The sequence below is a fragment of the Bombina bombina genome, chromosome 6, assembly GCF_027579735.1.
Source record: "Bombina bombina isolate aBomBom1 chromosome 6, aBomBom1.pri, whole genome shotgun sequence".
Classification (NCBI taxonomy): domain Eukaryota; kingdom Metazoa; phylum Chordata; class Amphibia; order Anura; family Bombinatoridae; genus Bombina; species Bombina bombina.
In genome coordinates this window covers 1011474756-1011495343 of record NC_069504.1, presented here as the reverse complement: position 1 = coordinate 1011495343, position 20588 = coordinate 1011474756, and the positions used below count along the sequence as shown (strand labels likewise).

Genomic DNA, 20588 nt, shown 5'->3' with positions numbered 1-20588 from the left:
GGAATGGGGATTACTCAGATCCGTCCCCTTTACTGTATCTGGACCAGGAGACCAGGGATTCTCTTCTCTGGTGGTTGTCTCGGGTTCATCTGTCCAAAGGAATGACCTTTCGCAGACCAGATTGGACGATTGTAACAACAGATGCCAGCTTACTAGGCTGGGGCGCAGTCTGGAACTCCCTAAAGGCTCAGGGATCGTGGACTCAGGAGGAGAAACTCCTTCCAATAAACATTCTGGAATTAAGAGCAATATTCAATGCTCTCCTAGCTTGGCCTCAGTTAGCAACACTGAGGTTCATCAGGTTTCAGTCGGACAACATCACGACTGTAGCTTCCATCAATTATCAAGGAGGAACCAGGAGTTCCCTAGCGATGTTAGAAGTCTCAAAGATAATTTGCTGGGCAGAGTCTCACTCTTGCCACCTGTCAGCGATCTACATCCCAGGCGTGGAGAACTGGGAGGCGGACTTTCTAAGTCGCCAGACTTTTCATCCGGGGGAGTGGGAACTTCATCCGGAGATATTTGCTCAACTAATTCTTCGTTGGGGCAAACCGGAACTGGATCTCATGGCATCTCGCCAGAATGCCAAGCTTCCGTGCTACGGATCCAGGTCCAGGGACCCGGGAGCGGTGCTGATAGATGCACTAGCAGCCCCTTGGGTTTTCAACATGGCTTATGTGTTTCTACCTTTTCCATTACTGCCTCGACTGATTGCTAAGATCAAACAGGAGAGAGCATCAGTGATTCTGATAGCGCCTGCGTGGCCACGCAGGACCTGGTATGCAGACCTAGTGGACATGTCGTCCTGTCCACCATGGTCTCTGCCTCTGAGGCAGGACCTTCTAATTCAGGGTCCTTTCAACCATCCAAATCTAATTTCTCTGAGGCTGACTGCGTGGAGATTGAACGCTTGATTCTATCAAAGCGTGGTTTCTCGGAGTCTGTTATTGATACATTAATACAGGCTCGGAAACCTGTGACCAGAAAAATTTACCATAAGATATGGCGTAAATATTTATATTGGTGTGAATCCAAGAGTTACTCATGGAGTAAGGTTAAGATTCCTAGGATATTGTCTTTTCTACAAGAGGGTTTAGAAAAGGGTTTATCCGCTAGTTCGCTAAAGGGACAGATTTCTGCTCTGTCCTTTTACACAAGCGTCTGGCAGAGAATCCAGACGTCCAGGCTTTTTGTCAGGCTTTGGCCAGGATTAAGCCTGTGTTTAAGACTGTTGCTCCTCCGTGGAGCTTAAAGTGAAGGTAAAGTTTTACCTATCTATAAACACTAATGAATTAGTCATAGTTAAAAAAATGCAATCGCTACCTTTTTTTACCACAATGCATTATAAGTGTATAAAAATCAAGGTTTATATTCCCCTACCGTTATATTCCTAACTCCTCCCATCATCCATTTTCTTATCTTGGAGAGAGTGACGTATAGAGTGGTCCCACCCGCTCTATACGTGTCTCCAAAGCGAGTTCACAAGGATCCAATAAATTGCGCATGCGCATTGCGTCGAATACCTCAGCTACTCTCAGCAATGCGCATGCGGTGATCTACAATGTTTTTACATTGCGCAGGCGTCATTCTCCATGTTAAGGCAAATTATTACTGTTTGCAATAGGCATGCGCAAAACGGGAGCGTGCCTGTCTTACAAGCCCAACAAATAAAGTAAACGCATGCGCAGATCATCCAGGAGACGGATGACGTAGGTTGACGGCCACCTAACGGCCAGAATGTCAATTGGTTCTTGAAAAAACGTGACCTTCCATAAAAAAAAAAAAAAAAAGACAGGTTGTATTTACGGATAGAAAAAATGTAATTATAAAAGGCTATAACTCGATTTATACTTAGAATAAAAAAAAAAGATGAATTAAAGTACTGTTCATTTAGGGTAACAAGTTTAATTAGCTAATGCAATAGAGCGCACTTTACCTTCACTTTAAACTTGGTTCTTAAAGTTCTTCAGGGTGTTCCGTTTGAACCCCTTCATTCCATTGATATTAAGCTTTTATCTTGGAAAGTTCTGTTTTTGATGGCTATTTCCTCGGCTCGAAGAGTCTCTGAGTTATCTGCCTTACATTGTGATTCTCCTTATCTGATCTTTCATTCAGACAAGGTAGTCTTGCGTACTAAACCTGGGTTTTTACCTAAGGTTGTTTCTAACAGGAATATCAATCAAGAGATTGTTGTTCCATCATTATGTCCTAATCCTTCTTCAAAGAAGGAACGTCTTTTGCATAATCTAGACGTGGTCCGTGCCCTGAAGTTCTACTTACAGGCAACTAAAGATTTTCGGCAAACTTCTTCTCTGTTTGTTGTTTACTCTGGACAGAGGAGAGGTCAAAAGGCTTCGGCTACCTCTCTCTCTTTTTGGCTTCGTAGCATAATACGTTTAGCCTATGAGACTGCTGGACAGCAGCCTCCTGAAAGAATTACAGCTCATTCCACTAGAGCTGTGGCTTCCACCTGGGCCTTTAAGAATGAGGCCTCTGTTGAACAGATTTGCAAGGCTGCAACTTGGTCTTCACTTCATACTTTTTCCAAATTTTACAAATTTGACACTTTTGCTTCTTCGGAGGCTGTTTTTGGGAGAAAGGTTCTACAGGCAGTGGTTCCTTCTGTGTAATGTTCCTGCCTTGTCCCTCCCATCATCCGTGTACTTTAGCTTTGGTATTGGTATCCCATAAGTAATGGATGACCCGTGGACTGAACACACTTAACAAGAGAAAACATAATTTATGCTTACCTGATAAATTTATGTCTCTTGTAGTGTGTTCAGTCCACGGCCCGCCCTGTCTTTTTTGAGGCAGGTTCTAAATTTTAAATTATAACTCCAGTCACCACTGCACCCTATAGTTTCTCCTTTCTCGTCTTGTTTTGGTCGAATGACTGGATATGACATGTGAGGGGAGGAGCTATATAGCAGCTCTGCTTGGGTGATCCTCTTGCAACTTCCTGTTGGGAAGGAGAATATATCCCATAAGTAATGGATGACCCGTGGACTGAACACACTACAAGAGAAATAAATTTATCAGGTAAGCATAAATTATGTTTTTTTGTATTACTATGGTTTATAAATGAAACACTTTTAAGAAACTCCTTTATTAATCCCTTTTATTTTGCATTATAGTAAACAGATTTATTTCTCACACCTTATTATACAGATTCTTATAGATCGCTTTAGCTCATTTGTAGCGCCCTCTAAATACCCTCTTTTTCATGTATATCTTGTGACACACCCAGAGGAAGGTGTGCCTTTTTAGTAGGGTTTGATATCACTTGGTCTTTTGTTTTTTATTTTTTTTAAGAGTTTAATAACACTTCTTTTTAAATTTCAGTTACGTAGATTTTTTTTTCCTGACAAATTAAAGCGACAGTATACTATAAAATTATTTTTCCCTTAATGTGTTTCCAATTACTTTTTTTTTTTTTTTTTACCAGATGCAGAGTATAAAATGTATGAGATTTGCTTTTTTTTTAGGTTTATTTGTGTATACGAATTAGCTGCTTTTGTGTTTTGAAGCCACAACCTAATAAAATGAGGTATAATCAGATCTCAATACTTTATCACATTGTGTACATATACCTGCTTCTTTATCTTATATCTGTCCATAAACCAATCACCAATACTTGGAGAGAACAATGGAAAATTATTATATTACCTTATCTCTTCTATAACCCACTGGGCGTGTTGTAATCAGACTATCAGACTCCAAGAGCTAAACCAACAACTTTTCAAAGTAGGGGTGTCAAAAATAATCGCCATTGCGATGCAGCCATTAACGATGCTGCATCGATGCGGTGCAAGATCAGAATCGATTCAGGGTCAGTGACATCATCGCACAATGTCACGTGACCCCGCCTCTCCCACTGACTGAGGCGAGGGCTTAAAGTAATGGCAGGTAATGGCAGACAGAGTAAATATTGATTGATTCTATTTTGAACATCAGCACGCTCAGTGCAGTTGTCTGACAAGCGGACAGCAGCCTCGTGTAACACAGTGAATATTTCCTTGTATTATCGCTTCCCTGTTTACTCACTGTTGCGGTCTCTGCTGCATATTTCCTCTTTGTCAGACCCCTAGCCCAGCACCAAACGAGCATTTGAGTGTTGCTATTAGATATAGAAAAAGTCAAGTTTTACAAAAGTATCTAATAGCAACACTCAAATGCTCGTTTGGTGCTGGGCTAGGGGTCTGACAAAGAGGAAACATGCAGCAGAGACCGCAACAGTTAACAGGGAAGCGATAATACAAGGAAATAGTCACTGTGTTACACGAGGCTGCTGTCAGTTGGTCAGACTGCTTCTGCCCTGTCAGATCTCTCCTAGTCTTGAAGCAGGCGACACAGCAGGGAGGGCTTAATTAATCACATTCACCCGGCCAGCACCTTTACCTCTAGGACAACTTATTGAAGCCGTTCAGTAAGTGGTTGGTGCAGCTGTTAATAAAGGTTCCGGTAAGAGGAAATGACATAGAATTCCTTCCCAGCTGCAGATCATCACAGAGCCGTAATAAACATGTTTAGAGAGCCTACATGATTGATTAGGTGACCCTTTATGTCAGTTAAGAGCCCTAATCATTAACGGTGACACTGCACTGCTCACACATACCATGCATTCCTTTCAAAGCTCTCCAATACCCAGAATACTAGTCTCATATGAGCTTAGGGAGCAAAATAACAGCCCATCTATGATCTAAGTGTAATATGTGGCAGGGTATTGTATTATAGTTGTGCTTTGTATGTGTATATAAATAAATGTATATGTTACATATAAACCTATAGAGTGTTAAAAGCATATCTATTACCTTAAATCTGAATCCATTATTTTTATTTAAAAAAAAATCAATGTCACACATATCCTATGTTAGTTATGTATTTGGGACCTGCTCTGCTAAAAGTTAATCATTTATACACCTTGGTTCATAAACTGTGCATTATTCCCTGACAAAAGAGGCAAGTCCAGAATTATTATTTAACATGCCAGGACCATAGTACCTTATATCCTAGAAACATCCCCTTAGCAATCCCCTTTTTTTTTTAAAGCAGATAAAATAAAAAAGGGAGTTCTGACTGCTTGAATTTGTTAATGAAAATCATGGGCAGTAATCGTGATGCATCGCGATGCATCGTAGAATCGAATCGTATCGAATCATTACGATGATAATCGTAATCGAATCGTGAGACAGGTGAAGATGCGCAGCTCTATTTCAAAGTGTATGAGGTGTGATGAAACTGCTGTGTGATTAAAAATACATTGTTGTAAATACTATTTGCGTATAGTGCTCGCCGTGCATGTTCCTGAGCATATCTAGATATGCTCCTCAACAATAGATACCAAGAGAAAAAGTACATTTCATAACCAATATATTTTTTTTCTGAATTGCATGAATCATAAAGGTTTTACTTTATTGTCCCTTTAAAATAGCTTTAACCTAAGTTTTGTCACGTTTACACATTTAAACAGTGCGCTTTCATTTGCATGTTAAAAATGTAGCACTTTCTAAAGTCAAGAACTTTCATGATTCAGTTCAAGCATGCAGTAAAGAACAAAAAATATCAAATTTACTGCCATTATCAAAATGTGCACAATGTTTTTAAATGCACATGCCAAGGCTCCAGCTCCTACTGAGCATGTGCACAGCATATGCATGTATGCATTTTTATTAGTTGATGTTACGTGATACAGCGGCTGGAGAATAGGAATTTACAGTTTATAGTAAACGGGGCCAGTGCTTACATTTTTTTTTTATTTTTTTTTTTAAAGGGTTACTGAACCCAATTCTTTTCTTTCATGATTCAGATAGAGCATACAATTGTTTAAGCTACTTTCTGATTTACTCCTGTTATCAATTTTTCTTCATTCTCTTGGTATCTTTATTTGAAAAAGCAGGAATGTAAGCTAAGAGCCGGACCCATCTTTGGTTCAGCTCCTGGGTACAGCTTGCTGATTGGTGGCTAAATGTACCCACCATTTGTCAAGCGCTATCCAGGGTGCTGAACCAAAAATGGGCCGACTTGTAAGCTTTACATTCCTGCTTTATAAGTAAAGATACCAGGAGAATAAATAAAAATTGATAACTGGAGTAAATCAGGAAGTTGCTTAAACAATTGTATGCTCTATCTGAATCATGAAAAAAAAATTGGGCTCAGTATCCCTTTAATATCCCAGTGGACAATTCAGAACAAATAGCACACATATGTATGAAGAGTTGTGTGTAGCTCCCTCCAATAATTGCTACCCACATCTCTGGTCAGTAGCACTTTTGCAGGTGTCCCCCCTCCGCCACAAAATAATTGCTGGGTAGGTGCTAAACTCAAAGGGAATTTAAAGGGACATGAAACACATTTTTTTTATAGAGCATGTAATTTGAAGCAACTTCTATTGTTGAGTGGTCTTGGTATCCTTTGTTGAAAAGCAGGAATGTAAGCTCAGGAGTGTGCACGTGTCTTGAGCTCTATATAGCGGCAGTTTTGCAAAAATATTATCCATTTGCAAAAGCACTAGATGGTAGCACTATTTCCTGCAATTCAGTGCTCCAGTTACCTATCCAAGTATCCCTTCAACAAAGAATACCATGCGAACAAAGCAAATTTGCTAACTGAAGTAAATTGTAAAGTTTTTATTATGGTATTCTGTCTAAATCGCAAAATATTTAGTTTGGTTTTAATGTCCCTTTAAGCAGGGAGGAAGTTAGTGTAGTTTTGACTTGCTGGTGCTTCTGTTGACTGCTTAATCCACCCCACCACTGTGCACCCATATGGGGATTTGCAAGCACTGAGAGTGGGTAAGCCGAAAGGGTTCTCTGAAAAGCACCAGGTAAACCTAATACAAGACAAGACCTGTTCTACTAGCACCACTTAATATATGGCTTTCTGTAGTGTCTACATTTACAGGGTGGGTATTAGTGGTAACAAGCCCATTGTTTCCAGGCTTTTTTTCTTTCACACACCATATAGCTTGGTTAATCTTCTTTTAAGCTTGGCAGGTTCCTCTCTATCCTGTGATACTACACATCACTTTTTCTTGTGAGCTTAACTTATTCTCAGCCCCTGATTTATGTCTAGAATCATGTGTTTGTGTGTGCCATGCATTGCCTACTTCCAATTATCTCAAATTTTTTCAAAGAGCCTCGTCTGCAGTTAAAACATTGCTTTTGTGTATGAGAATGAAGACACCAATTTTCCAAATCTGCAATCAGTTTTTTTTCTGCTATATGGACCCCATTTTTATTTGTAGACATTTTTGCCCCTAAGATGGGCGACATCTCAATTGCCTACAGCTCTTGGGATTTTCATTGGTTTATACTGTGGTCTAATGTTCATGTTACCCTGATATACAGGTAGCCCTCAGTTTACGCCGGGGTTAGGTTCCAGAAGGAATGGTTGTAAATCGAAACTGTTGTAAATTGAAACACAGTTAATAATGTAAGTCAATGGGAAGTGAGGGAGTTAGGTTCCAGGCCCCTCTCAAAATTGTCATAAGTAACACCTAATACATTATTTTTAAAGCTTTGAAATGAAGACTTTAAATGCTAAACAGCATTATAAACCTAATAAAATAACCACACAACACAGACTTTACTTGAATTTTTCTGCAAACAGTTCTTTCTATGCATTCCAATCTGGACTGATTTATAGACAGGAAGATCTTGTTCCTTTGCACGCTGCTTGATAGCTCAGGTCTGATTAATTTCATCTTGCTTGGCTTGCATATCTTTGCTGCAACACAAGGGGACTGCTCCACCTACTGGCTATTTTAATCAATGCACTGTTTCTCAATGCTTTTCAACAGCAGTCACATGACTGAAAAAAAAGTTATTCTGAAACGGCTCAAATTGAACCGTTGTAAACCGAGGGCCACCTGTACCTTGATATCACCTTTTCTGTCTGTGGCCTTGTATAACTCCGTTCCTTGGTATCTTCGTAACAATCTTCAATACCTTTTACATATTCATTTTTTTTCTACTCCAGTTTTTGCTGTGTCAGGCACTTGGCACCTTCATCACTCTCATATATGGTTCAGCTTTTGCATGAAATCAGCTATACATAAACATTGATTTATGTGTCTCTAAATTGGTTTTATTATGTACAATAAAAAAGTCCATTATTTACTCCTTGCTGTTGTACTTTTTCTAACTATCTTATGGCTTCACTTGTAAAACTGAAAAATGCAGAAATAGAAAATAGAACCCAATTAAATCTTTCTTACTCTAAATAATAGCCCAGATTGTAAATTCATACGTTAAAATGAATTTGAAAACATTTTTTATATATGTATGACTAAAATTTTACTTTCTTTTGCATGATGCACCGAGTCCACGGATTCATCCTTACTTGTGGGATATTATCCTTCCTAACAGGAAGTGGCAAAGAGAGCACCACAGCAGAGCCATCTATATAGCTCCCTCCTTAACTCCACCCCCCAGTCATTCTCTTTGCCGGCTCTAAGCAGGAAGGGTAAAGTGAAAGAGGTGTTAAAGGGACAGTATACACTCATTTTCATATAACTGCATGTAATGGACACTACTATAAAGAATAAGATGCACAGATACTGATATAAAAATCCAGTATAAAACTGTTTAAAAACTTACTTTGAAGCTGTCAGTTTGGCTCTGTTGAAAAGGTAGCTGGAAAGCCCACTGCAAGTGGCAAATAAGACACTCCCCCCCCTCCCCCTTCTTTTACATATGAAAAGACCCTTTACGCAAACAGGAGCAAGCTGGAGAAGGTAGCTGACGGTATTCACATAAAACTTTGGGACTTGGTTAGGAGTCTAAAAATCAGAGCAATGTTATTTAAAAATAAGCAAAACTATACATTTATTTAAAAAAAAAAAAAAAATTATGAGCTATATAAATAGATCTACAAAACATTTATGCAAAGAAAAAATGAGTGTATAATGTCCCTTTAAGCTGTTAGTTTTATTTTATCTACAATTAAGTTTGTTATTTTTAAATGGTACCGGTGTTGTACTATTTATTCTCAGGCAGGACATAGATGAAGATTTCTGCCTGGAGGATTATGATCTTAGCATTTGTAACTAAGGTCCACTGCTATTCTCACAGAAGCTGAGGAGTACAGGAAAACTTCAGTGTGAGGAACGGTTTCTTGCTATACAGCAATGAGGTATGTTCAGTCATATTTTCTGTAGAGACTGTGTTAACTCAGAAAGGCTGACAGTATCCCCATTAGGGGAAGGGTAAGCAGTAATCCTAGTATGAAAGAGGCTTTACTAGCTTGCATGAAGGGCTAAGTTTTTTTTGGGCACTCAGTTTGTTTATGAGAAAGTGGGACAAACGTTTGTGTGTGTCTGGGAATAACGTTTTTTTATGTTTATGGGACGTTTGCTTGATGGGTCATTTGGCTTTTTTGGGGTTGTTATAACCCACATGGTTTTCAAACAAGGTTTGTTAGATTTGTGTAGGCCCCAGCAACATCAAGTGAGGTGGGCGGGGCCTATTTTCGCGCCTCAGTTGCGCTTTTAGTTTTACAGACAAGCAGCAAGCAACTTCTCCTTGAGGTCCTGATAGTCTTCTGAGGGCCTATTTGAAGCTTTAACCCCATATTATCGTTCCTAAGAGCAGGTAGGGTCACAGCAGAGCTGTGGCAAGGTGCTAATAGGGGTTTTTAACCGGTTTTAGACAAATTTCAATCCGGTTTTGTCATTTGTGGGTTTATTGCTTATTTACTTGTGGTGCAATCCTTCTAAAGCTTAGTGGGTACACTGTTAAAATTTCGGAAAATTTGAAGCAATTTTAACCTTTTTTGCAGTTTGTGTATGCCTTTTTTTCTCTTAAAGGCACAGTACCGTTTTTGCAAATTGTGTTTTTTTTCTTTAAATAAAGTGTTTTCCAAGCTTGCTTGCTTTATTACTAGTCTGTTAAACATGTCTGACACTGAGGAAACTCATTGCTCAACTTGTTTAGAAGCCATTGTGGAACCCCCTCTTAGAATGTGTCCCACTTGCACTGATATGTCTATAAATTGCAAACAGCTTATTTTGACTAATAAAAATTTGGCATTAAATGATTATCAGACAGAAGGAAATCAGGTTTTGCCATCTAGTTCTCCCCAAGTGTCACAACCGGTAACGCCCGCACAAGCGACGCCAAGTACTTCTAGTGCGTCTAATTCTTTCACCTTGCAAGATATGGCTTCCGTTATGTATACTACCCTCACAGAGGTTTTATCTAAACTGCCTGGGTTGCAAGTGAAGCACAGTAGCTCTGGGTTAAGAACAAATGCTGAGCCTTCTGACGCTTTAGTAGCCGTATCCGATATTCCCTCACAATGTTCTTAGGTAGGGATGAGGGATTTGCTGTCTGAGGGAGAGATTTCTGATTCAGGAAAGAGGTTCCCTCAGACAGATTCAGATATGACGGCATTTAAATTTAAGCTAGAGCACCTCCGCTTATTGCTTAGGGAGGTTTTAGCTACTCTGGATGATTGTGACCCCTATTGTAGTTCCAGAGAAATTGTGTAAAATGGACAAATATTTAGAGGTTCCTTTTTACACTGATGTTTTTCCGGTCCCTAAGAGGATTTCGGACATTGTTACTAAGGAGTGGGATAGACCAGGTATTCAGTTCGCTCCCCCTCCTGTTTTTTTTAGAAAATTTTCCACATTTCTGACACCATAAAGGGATATTTCTACTCTGGCTAAGCGTACAACTATACCTATTGAAGACAGTTATGCTTTCATTGATCCTATGGATAAAAAATTAGAGGGTCTCCTAAAGAAAATTTTTGTTCATCAAGGTTTTCTTCTTCAACCTATAGTATGCATTGTTCCTGTAACCACTGCAGCTGCCTTTTGGTTTGAGGCTCTGGAAGCCTGATGGCTAATTCTTTTATTACAGACGCCGCTATTCATCTTGCTAAGTTAGCGGCAAAGAATTCAGGTATTGCCATTTTAGTGCGTAGAGCGTTATGGCTTAAGCCCTGGTCAGCTGATGTGTCATCTAAATCTAAGCTTTTGTCCATCCCTTTCAAAGGTAAGACCTTATTCGGGCCTGCACTGAAAGAGATCATTTCAGATATTACTGGAGGGAAGGGTCATACCCTCCCTCAGGATAAGTCAAATAAGACAAGGACCAAAGAGGGGAACTTTGCTCAATCCAAGCCAACCTGGAGACCTAATCATGCTTGGAACAAGGGTAAACAGGCCAAAAAGCCTGCTGCTGCCACTAAGTCAGCATGAAGGGGTAGCCCCCGATCTGGGACCGGATCTAGTAGGGGGCAGACTCTCTCTCTTTGCGCAGGCCTGGGCAAGAGACGTTCAGGATTCCTGGGCAGTAGAAATTGTAACCCAGGGATACCTTCTAGATTTCAAGGATTCCCCTCCAAGGGGGAGGTTCCATCTTTCTCAATTGTCTGTAAACCCGACAAAAAGAGAGGCGTTCTTACGCTGTGTAGAAGACCTTTTTACCATGGGAGTGATCTTCCCAGTTCCAAAAGCAGAACAGGGGCAGGGGATCTACTATAATCTGTTTATAGTTCCCAAAAAGGAGGGAACCTTCAGACCAATTCTGGATCTCAAGATCCTAAACCAATTCCTAAGAGTCCCATCTTTCAAGATGGAGACTATTCGGACTATCTTACCATTGATCCAGGAGGGTCAATATATGACCACCGTGAACTTAAAGGATGCGTATCTACACATTCCTATCCACAAAGATCATCACCAGTTCCTCAGGTTCGCCTTTCTGGATAAGCATTATCAGTTTGTGGCTCTTCCTTTCAGGTTGGCCACGGTGCCACAAATCTTCACGAAGGTGCTAGGGTCACGGGGCATAGCAGTGGCGCCTTATCTAGACAGCATTCTGATTCAAGTGTCGACCTTCCAACTAGCCAAGTCTCACACGGACTTAGTGTTGGCCTTTTTAAGATCTCACGGGTGGAAGGTGAACGTAAAAGAGTTCTTTCCCCCCTCACAAGAGTTTAATTTCTAGGGTCTCTGATAAACTCGGTGGACTTAAAAATATTTCTGATGGAGGTCAGGAAATCAAAGATTTTATTCACCTGCTGAGCTCTTCACTCCATTCCTCGGCAGTCAGTGGCTCAGTGTATGGAGGTAATCGGTCTAATGGTAGCGGCAATGGACATAGTTCCATTTGCTCGCTTGCATCTCGGACCACTGCAACTATGCATGCTCAATCAGTGGAATGGGGATTATGGGTATTTATCTCCTCCAGATAAATCTGGATCAAGAGACCAGAGACTCTTTTCTTTGGTGTTTGTCACAGGATCATCTGTCCCTGGGAATGTGTTTCGGCAGGCCAGAATGGGTTATAGTGACGACAGACGCCAGCCTTCTGGGTTGGGGTGCAGTCTGGAATTCCCTAAAAGCTCAGGGTTTGTGGACTCGGGAGGAGGCTCTCCTACCGATAAATATTCTGGAATTAAGAGTGATATTCAATGCTCTCCAGGCATGGCCTCAGCTGGTTTCGGCCAGATTCATTAGGTTTCAGTCGGACAACATCACGACTGTGGCTTATATCAATCATCAGGGCGGAACAAAGAGTTCCTTAGCGATTATAGTGGTCTCAAGGATAATCCCATGGGCAGAGGCTCACTCTTGCCATCTGTCAGTGATCTTTATCCCAGGTGTAGAGAACTGGGAGGCAGATTTTCTAAGTCTTCAGACTTTTCATCCGGGGGAGTGGGAACTCCATCCGGAGGTGTTTGCTCAACTGGTTCGGCTATGGGGCACACCAGAATTGGATCTGATGGCGTCTCGTCAGAATGCCAAACTTCCTCGTTACGGCTCCAGGTCAAGGGATCCTCAGGCTGTACTGATAGATGCTCTAGCAGTACCCTGGTCGTTCAACCTGGCTTATGTGTTTCCACCTTTCCCTCTCCTTCCACATCTGATTGCCAGAATCAAACAGGAGAGAGCATCAGTGATTTTGATAGCACCTGCGTGGCCACGCAGGACTTGGTATGCAGACCTGGTGAACATGTCATCTCTTCCACCATGGTCTCTGCCACTGATACAGGACCTTTTGATTCTAGGTCCATTCAAGCATCCAAATCTAATTTCTCTGCAACTGGCTGCTTGGAGATTGAACGCTTGATTCTATCAAAGCGGGGTTTCTCTGAATCAGTCATAAATACCTTGATTCAGGCTCGAAAGCCTGTTACCAGGAAAATCTATCATAAGATATGGCGTAAATATCTTTTTTGGTGTGAATCCAAAGGCTTCTCCTGGAGTAAAATCAGGATTCCTAGGATTTTGGCTTTTCTCCAAGAGGGATTGGAGAAAGGATTGTCAGCTCGTTCTCTAAAAGGACAGATATCTGCTCTGTCTATTTTGTTGCACAAGCGTCTGGCAGATGTTCCAGACGTTCGGACTTTTTGTCAGGCTTTAGCTAGATTTAAGCCTATGTTTAAATCTGTTGCTCCGCCATGGAGTCTAAATTTAGTTCTTAGAGTTCTTCAGGGGGTTCCGTTTGAACGCATGCATTCCATAGATATTAAGCTTTTATCTTGGAAAGTTTTGTTCCTAGTTGCTATCTCTTCAGCTCGAAGAGTTTCTGAACTATCTGCATTACAATGTGACTCACCTTATCTTGTGTTCCATGCTGATAAGGTGATTTTGCGTACCAAGCCTGGGTTCCTACCTAAGGTTGTTACTAACAGGAATATCAATCAGGAAATTGTTGTTCCTTCTCTTTGTCCTAATCCTTCTTGTACGAAGGAACGTCTTTTGCACAACTTGGATGTGGTTTGTGCTTTGAAATTTTATTTGCAGGCAACCAAAGATTTTCATCAATCATCTTCTTTGTTTGTTTTTTATTCTGGAAAGCGTAGGGGTCAAAAGGCTACGGCGACTTCTCTTTCCTTTTGGCTGAAAAGCATCATCCGTTTGGCTTATGAGACTGCTGGACAGCAGCCTCCTGAAAGGATTACAGCTCATTCTACTAGAGCGGTAGCTTCCACATGGGCTTTTAAAAATGATGCTTCTGTTGAACAGATTTGTAAGGCTGCGACTTGGTCTTCGCTCCATACCTTTTCAAAATTTTACAAATTTGATACTTTTGCTTCTTCTGAGGCTATTTTTGGGAGAAAAGTTTTGCAAGCAGTGGTGCCTTCCGTTTAGGTTCCTGTCTTGTCCCCTCCCTTCATCCGTGTCCTAAAGCTTTGGTATTGGTATCCCACAAGTAAAGATGAATCCGTGGACTCGGTACATCATGCAAAAGAAAACAAAATGTATGCTTACCTGATAAATTTCTTTCTTTTGCGATATACCGAGTCCACGGCCCGCCCTGTCTATTCAAGACAGATGGTATTTTTTATTAAAAACTTCAGTCACCTCTGCACCTTATAGTTTCTCCTTTTTCTTCCTTGGCCTTCTGTCGAATGACTGGGGGGTGGGTTAAGGGGGGAGCTATATAGACAGCTCTGCTGTGCTGCTCTCTTTGCCACTTCCTGTTAGGAAGGATAATATCCCACAAGTAAGGATGAATCCGTGGACTCGGTACATCGCAAAAGAAAGAAATTTATCAGGTAAGCATAAATTTTGTTTTTTAAGAACCAGCTAAGTTTCTATATAAAAAACATTTCTAGAAAAGCTGAGCAAAAAAGTGGGTGCTAGATTTGATGCTGGATTTCACTGGAGAATAATCTAGGTGACGTGGTTTTATACAGGGAAGCTGTGGACCGTTAGTCATGAAACATACGTTTTAAATTTGATTAGAAACCTGTATCTGCATCCTGCAGAAAAATAACAAAAAAGTCATCCCCATCAAAGTGTAAAGTTCAAATTTATCTAGAAATAAAATGTACAGTGGAAATCTATCATGCCTTATGTCTTGTCTTTCAGTCATGTCCATCAGCCATTGAAAGCTTTTTCACTTCTAAGTTTCACATCGTTGGAGCTATTGGGATTGGAGTAGCAGTAATCATGGTAAGTTGCTGATTATGTACATTTCACTGTAGTATGTGATCATATTTGTTCCACTTTAACCATCATTTATATACATAATGATTACATAATAGAATGCATCTTCGCAAATAAGCTTTGATTTTTTTTTATTCTGTTAATTTTGATATGCACCAGAAACTGATAGTGTGTGTTTGACTACGACGTAGATAATCTCACTGGGAGTCCTAAGTATACATCAATTAAAGTTAATTGTGGAGGTCATGTTAGACCCACCAGACTAGACAAATGTAAGTTTAAGTTTATTATTATTAAATAACCTAGCTTGTTCTTACTCAAAAAAAACAACCATTTTGAATAGTTATATCGGTAATAAAAATGTTATTACATTATTTCAGGAAACCTAAAGATGTTAAACATCCATTAAAAACAGAGTTGCATAACCAGCAAATACATAATACAAAAAACAATGCCATAACACTTCCAATTTGTCAGTAGAAACTGGTACCTAGTGTACATGTGAGACCATGCACGCTGCATGACATGTACATGGGAGACCGTGCCCGCTGCATGACATGTACATGGGAGACCGTGCACGCTGCATGACGTGTACATGGGAGACCGTGCACGCTGCATGACGTGTACATGGGAGACCGTGCACGCTGCATGACGTGTACATGGGAGACCGTGCACGCTGCATGACGTGTACATGGGAGACCGTGCACGCTGCATGACGTGTACATGGGAGACCGTGCACGCTGCATGACGTGTACATGGGAGACCGTGCACGCTGCATGACGTGTACATGGGAGACCGTGCACGCTGCATGACGTGTACATGGGAGACCGTGCACGCTGCATGACGTGTACATGGGAGACCGTGCACGCTGCATGATGTGTACATGGGAGACCGTGCACGCTGCATGACGTGTACATGGGAGACCGTGCATGCTGCATGACGTGTACATGGGAGACCGTGCACGCTGCATGACGTGTACATGGGAGACCGTGCACGCTGCATGACGTGTACATGGGAGACCGTGCACGCTGCGTGACGTGTACATGGGAGACCGTGCACGCTGCATGACGTGTACATGGGAGACCGTGCACGCTGCATGACGTGTACACGGGAGACCGTGCACGCTGCATGACGTGTACACGGAGACCGTGCACGCTGCATGAAGTGTACACGGAGACCGTGCACGCTGCATGAAGTGTACACAGAGACCGTGCACGCTGCATGAAGTGTACATGGGAGACCGTGCACGCTGCATGAAGTGTACATGGGAGACCGTGCACGCTGCATGAAGAATGAGCAAGTGTCTTTCTTGATTTTGTTTATTTGCACTAGCTCTTTTATGGAGTAATGATTCTTTCTGTTAACATATTACTTTATAAAACTCAGTCTCTCTACCCTTACTTTACACGTTGTCGTCCTCACTTGGCCCCTAGTGTTTACTTAAAGGGACAGTTTACAAAGATAGATAACACCTTTACTGCTTATTCCTCAGCTTTGCACAATTAATATTGTTACATTAATATACTTTATAAGATTTAAACACCTAAATGTCTGCCTGTTTCTAAGTCACTACAGACAGCCTCTTATCACATGCTTTTTTAGCTTTTCACAACAGGAGACTGCTAGTTCATATGGGCCAAATAGATAACATTGTGGTCTTTCCCGTGGAGTTGTGTAGAACACAGCATTAATTGGCTAAAATGCAAGTTAATAGATAATTGCCATGTGATCAGGGGGCTGTTAAAAGAGGCTTAGATACAAGGTAAGGGGTTAAGTTTATTAATATAACCATGTTGAATGTGCAAAACTGCAGAATGTTTAATGGATTATCTATCTTTTTAAACAATAAAAATGTTGTAATAGACTGACACTTTTAAGGAGAACTCTACAGTCAGTCAAAAGCGCTAACACTTGCGATCGTGCCTTCTGCTTTAGGAATGGCAAGATTTGCTAGTCTGCTAAGAACTGTGAGTGGGAAACTGTAGTAGTGACTACTTGTTTTCAGTAATATTGTGGGTCTTGGAGATCTCCTGGGATTGACACTTAAAGCTCCATAATTGAAAAACTACATGCTGTAATCCGATAGCGCATGTCATTTTACGATTTACAACCCTGCAGTACTGTGTGTTTAACCCATTAAATTATACAGTAATGCACTGTAGGTCGCGAGTGGAACCTGCCACAGATCCAATCATACAACTCAGATGTGCAACTAGCACAGTTGATTGGATCAACGGCAGGTTCTGCTCGGGACCCATAGTGCACTGCGGCACTCAAGCAGTGTTCCATCTAAGACCAGATTTTGTGAGCAGCCCAGCAGTGAAACAGTTAATCAGGTAACATACAGTGTGGTCTTCATTGTGTAATGTTTGCTAACTACAGGGTGTGGTTAACGGGTTCTCTGCTGGACCACTCACAAACTCTGGCCTTAGAAGGAACACTGGTGCCAAGCATCACTCCTACTGTATGTTTAACCCTTTTTGCAGGGATTAAACACACAGTAGAAGCAGGGTCGATAGCTGCGAAGTTACATGCTCTAACCGATTACAGCATGACTGTTATTTTTAGACTATTATAGCCCTTTAAGCAGAGAGTGATGAAAATCGCATGAGCTGGAGCCTTCGCTCTCTATAGAAGTGATTGGCTGTAGTGCTCTGCTTCAGTAAGGAAGGTAAGTAAGGGTATGGGAATTTAGACATTTATAAAATAATGGATTAACTTTACTGTTCTTGTTTACAGGATTTTAAAGGGACCATAAACATATTGTAATTGCACATTTTCTACAGTCTTCCAGTATATAACATATTAGCCGAGTCAGAAGGTTATTAGTACAGATTAACACCTTGTTTGCTTCTATTTTTCAATGGTCCAACTCCACCCACTACCGTTCCTTATATGGAGAAGCCAATCCAGACTTACTTCTGGAGTTGATAGGGCTTGTCATTGTGTTAACAATTCTAGTGTTTGTCTTCAGTAGAGGTGATAATATAACAAACTTCAAATTAGGGAGAGATATGTGGCAAGGTTAGGCTTAAAGGGGCAGTAGATACCTTGCGATTTTTATATAAAATCTTTAGTTATGCATAATACTGTAAAATATACTTTCATTGTTTTTGTCCCCTTTTCATGTAGTTTTGCTCTAAATTTATTTTAATTTTCAGAGCTTAAAATGAAGTCTGCTGAATTGGCAAGACCAACCTTGCTACATATCTTTCACTAACTGGCTTTAGCTAATAACATCTGCAAAACAGTGTGTTTTATACTAACATTGTGAACGTTACTAGCCTTGATGTTTGCAAACTAAAGGCCGGATTGGCTCCTCCAATTAAGGCACCTAGTGGGTGGAGTTTTGCTATTGATAAACAATTGCTGTAAAAAAGAGATGTTTTTTTTAAAATGTTTTTAGCCTTGGCTGATGTGTTTTAAAGCGACACATCAAAAATGTCTTGTAATTACAAGGTGTTTACAAAGTGATCAATAAGTATTAAGAACTGTAACTTTTAATATGATAAATGCATTTGTTTTTTGCAGATCTTTGGCATGATCTTCAGTATGGTGCTTTGCTGTGCAATCCGAAACAACAGGGAAATGGTATAATGGATATTTCATCGGTTGCACTGTCTCAACAAATGTTTTGTTCATAAAAACCTTTTCTAAAAAAAAAAAAAGTTGTGCTATATTTCATTTAATGCAAAGTTGTTTTTTAAGCTTTTTTTTTTTTTTTGTCTAAAGAAAAACCAATGATACAGGTACACAATTTGTTGATAGGTTAATGCGTATATAAAAATATATATATATTGTATAACTACAGAAACGTATTCAGAGGATTCAACTAGATTTGTCTTTCGCTTTTTTTTTTTAAAACAAAAATTGTAATCATGGTATAACTTATGTTGAACATAATTTGGTACTTAATAAAAAAAATAAAATTATATAAAAAAATCTGTATTTTTTTATATTTGTATTAAGTGTATTCTGGTCAGTTTTTTTTTTTTTGTATTTGCTGTTGACATTATATTCTGCAAATTTACGTACAATAATTGTGAAGCAAGTTTTTTTTACAAATCAAAATAGCAATCCTATCAGCTTGTACATTGTGTTCATTAAAAAAGTGACATTAAAGGGACACTAAGCCCAATTTTTTTTCTTTAATGATTCAGATAGACCATGCAATTTTAAGCAACTTCCTATGTAACTCCTATAAATTTATTTGTTCTCTTGCTATCTTGTAAAAAAAAAGCAGTTATTTAAAACTTTGGAGCCAGCCCTTCTTAGGTTCAGCACCCAGGATAGTGCTTACTTATTGGTGGCTATATTTAGCAAACCAATAAGCTAGCATAACCCAGGTTCTCAACAAAAAAATCGTTCGGCTCCTAAGCTTACATTCCTGCTTTTTAAATAAAGATAGCAAGAGATCGAAGAAAAATTGATAATATAAGTAAATTAGAAAGTTGCTTAAAATTGCATGTTCTATCTGAATGATGATAGAAAAAAAATTGGGTTTCATATCCCTTTAATCACGAACACTAGACATTATGATGTATTCAAGTAGAGGTTAGCCTGAAGATACAAGTATAGAGTTTTAGCCTACATAAAGTAATGGTGGGTTTATAACAAAGATTTCCATTTATTTACATTATGTAGGCAAGTTATAGGTAGTTATAAAAATGTCCCTTTAATATTCTTATCTCAGCTTTCTCTTTTTGTAGTTGTCTGGTCGCAAGTATCATATTTGCTTGCATAGCACTTAAAATTGGTTAATCAGTACAATAGAAGGTACTTTTGATTTTTTTTCCCCATCAGTTTCTCTCCTTAAAGGGACATGAAATCCAAATTTTTACTTTCATAGTCACAAGATTTACATACATTATTAAAAAAAAAATAATAATAAAAAAGAGAAAAAAAAAGCTCAACATCACTTTAAGCCTAAAAAATTATAACAAGACTTCACTTAAACTAATAAAAAGAATTCAGCCATTTACCTAGCAGCCGGTCTTCTGATAATTTTTTAGGTTTAAAGTGATGTTGAGCTTTTTTTTCTCTTTTTTTTTTTTTTTTTTAATAATGTATGTAAATCTTGTGACTATGAAAGTAAAAATTGGGGTTTCATGTCCCTTTAAGGAGAGAAACTGATGGAAAAAAAATAGGTTTGAATTGGATATAAGACTTCCATTTGTCTAACAATGTTTTAATTGCATTCCCTGACCCTAGTTGTACATCATATTGTTCTAAACACATTGTATCATTTATCTTGATCCTGTGTTATTTTCATATTAGGGACCTTCTTATCTTTCCATAGTTTAAGAATTAGACTTCTACCAATCAGATCAGATACTAACTTTATAAATACAGAGGTACTGAGTTCTTTACCATGCCATAAAAAAATATATTTTCCTTCTTAAAGTAGAGATTTTTCTTAATTGGTCATTTTTGGTCAGTTAAAGAAACAATGTAGAATATTTTGCTTTATTCATGCAACATTCAGGAGCAGATTTCAGAGTTCTATTTACACAATATGTTTGGAGTAAGTATTAACAGTTTTATACTTTTTTTCCTTCTTAATATAAGAGTCCACAGCTTCATTCATTATTGTTGGGGAAATACTGAACCTGGCCACCAGGAGGAGGCAAAGACACCACAGCCAAAGGCTTAAATACCTCTCCCACTTCCCCCATCCCCC

General features: G+C 39.6%; 1 protein-coding gene across 1 annotated transcript in view; it reads left to right on the top strand.

Moving 5' to 3' along the window:
• The window catches only part of CD9 (CD9 molecule), a 158745-nt gene extending 139895 nt beyond the window's left edge, over positions 1-18850 (top strand). The window contains exons 7-8 of the mRNA XM_053718731.1: positions 14831-14914; positions 18440-18850. Coding sequence (XP_053574706.1) covers positions 14831-14914; positions 18440-18505 — 150 coding nt within the window. The 3' untranslated portion in view covers positions 18506-18850. The remainder of the gene's footprint in view (positions 1-14830; positions 14915-18439) is intronic.
• Positions 18851-20588: the final 1738 nt, after the last annotated feature.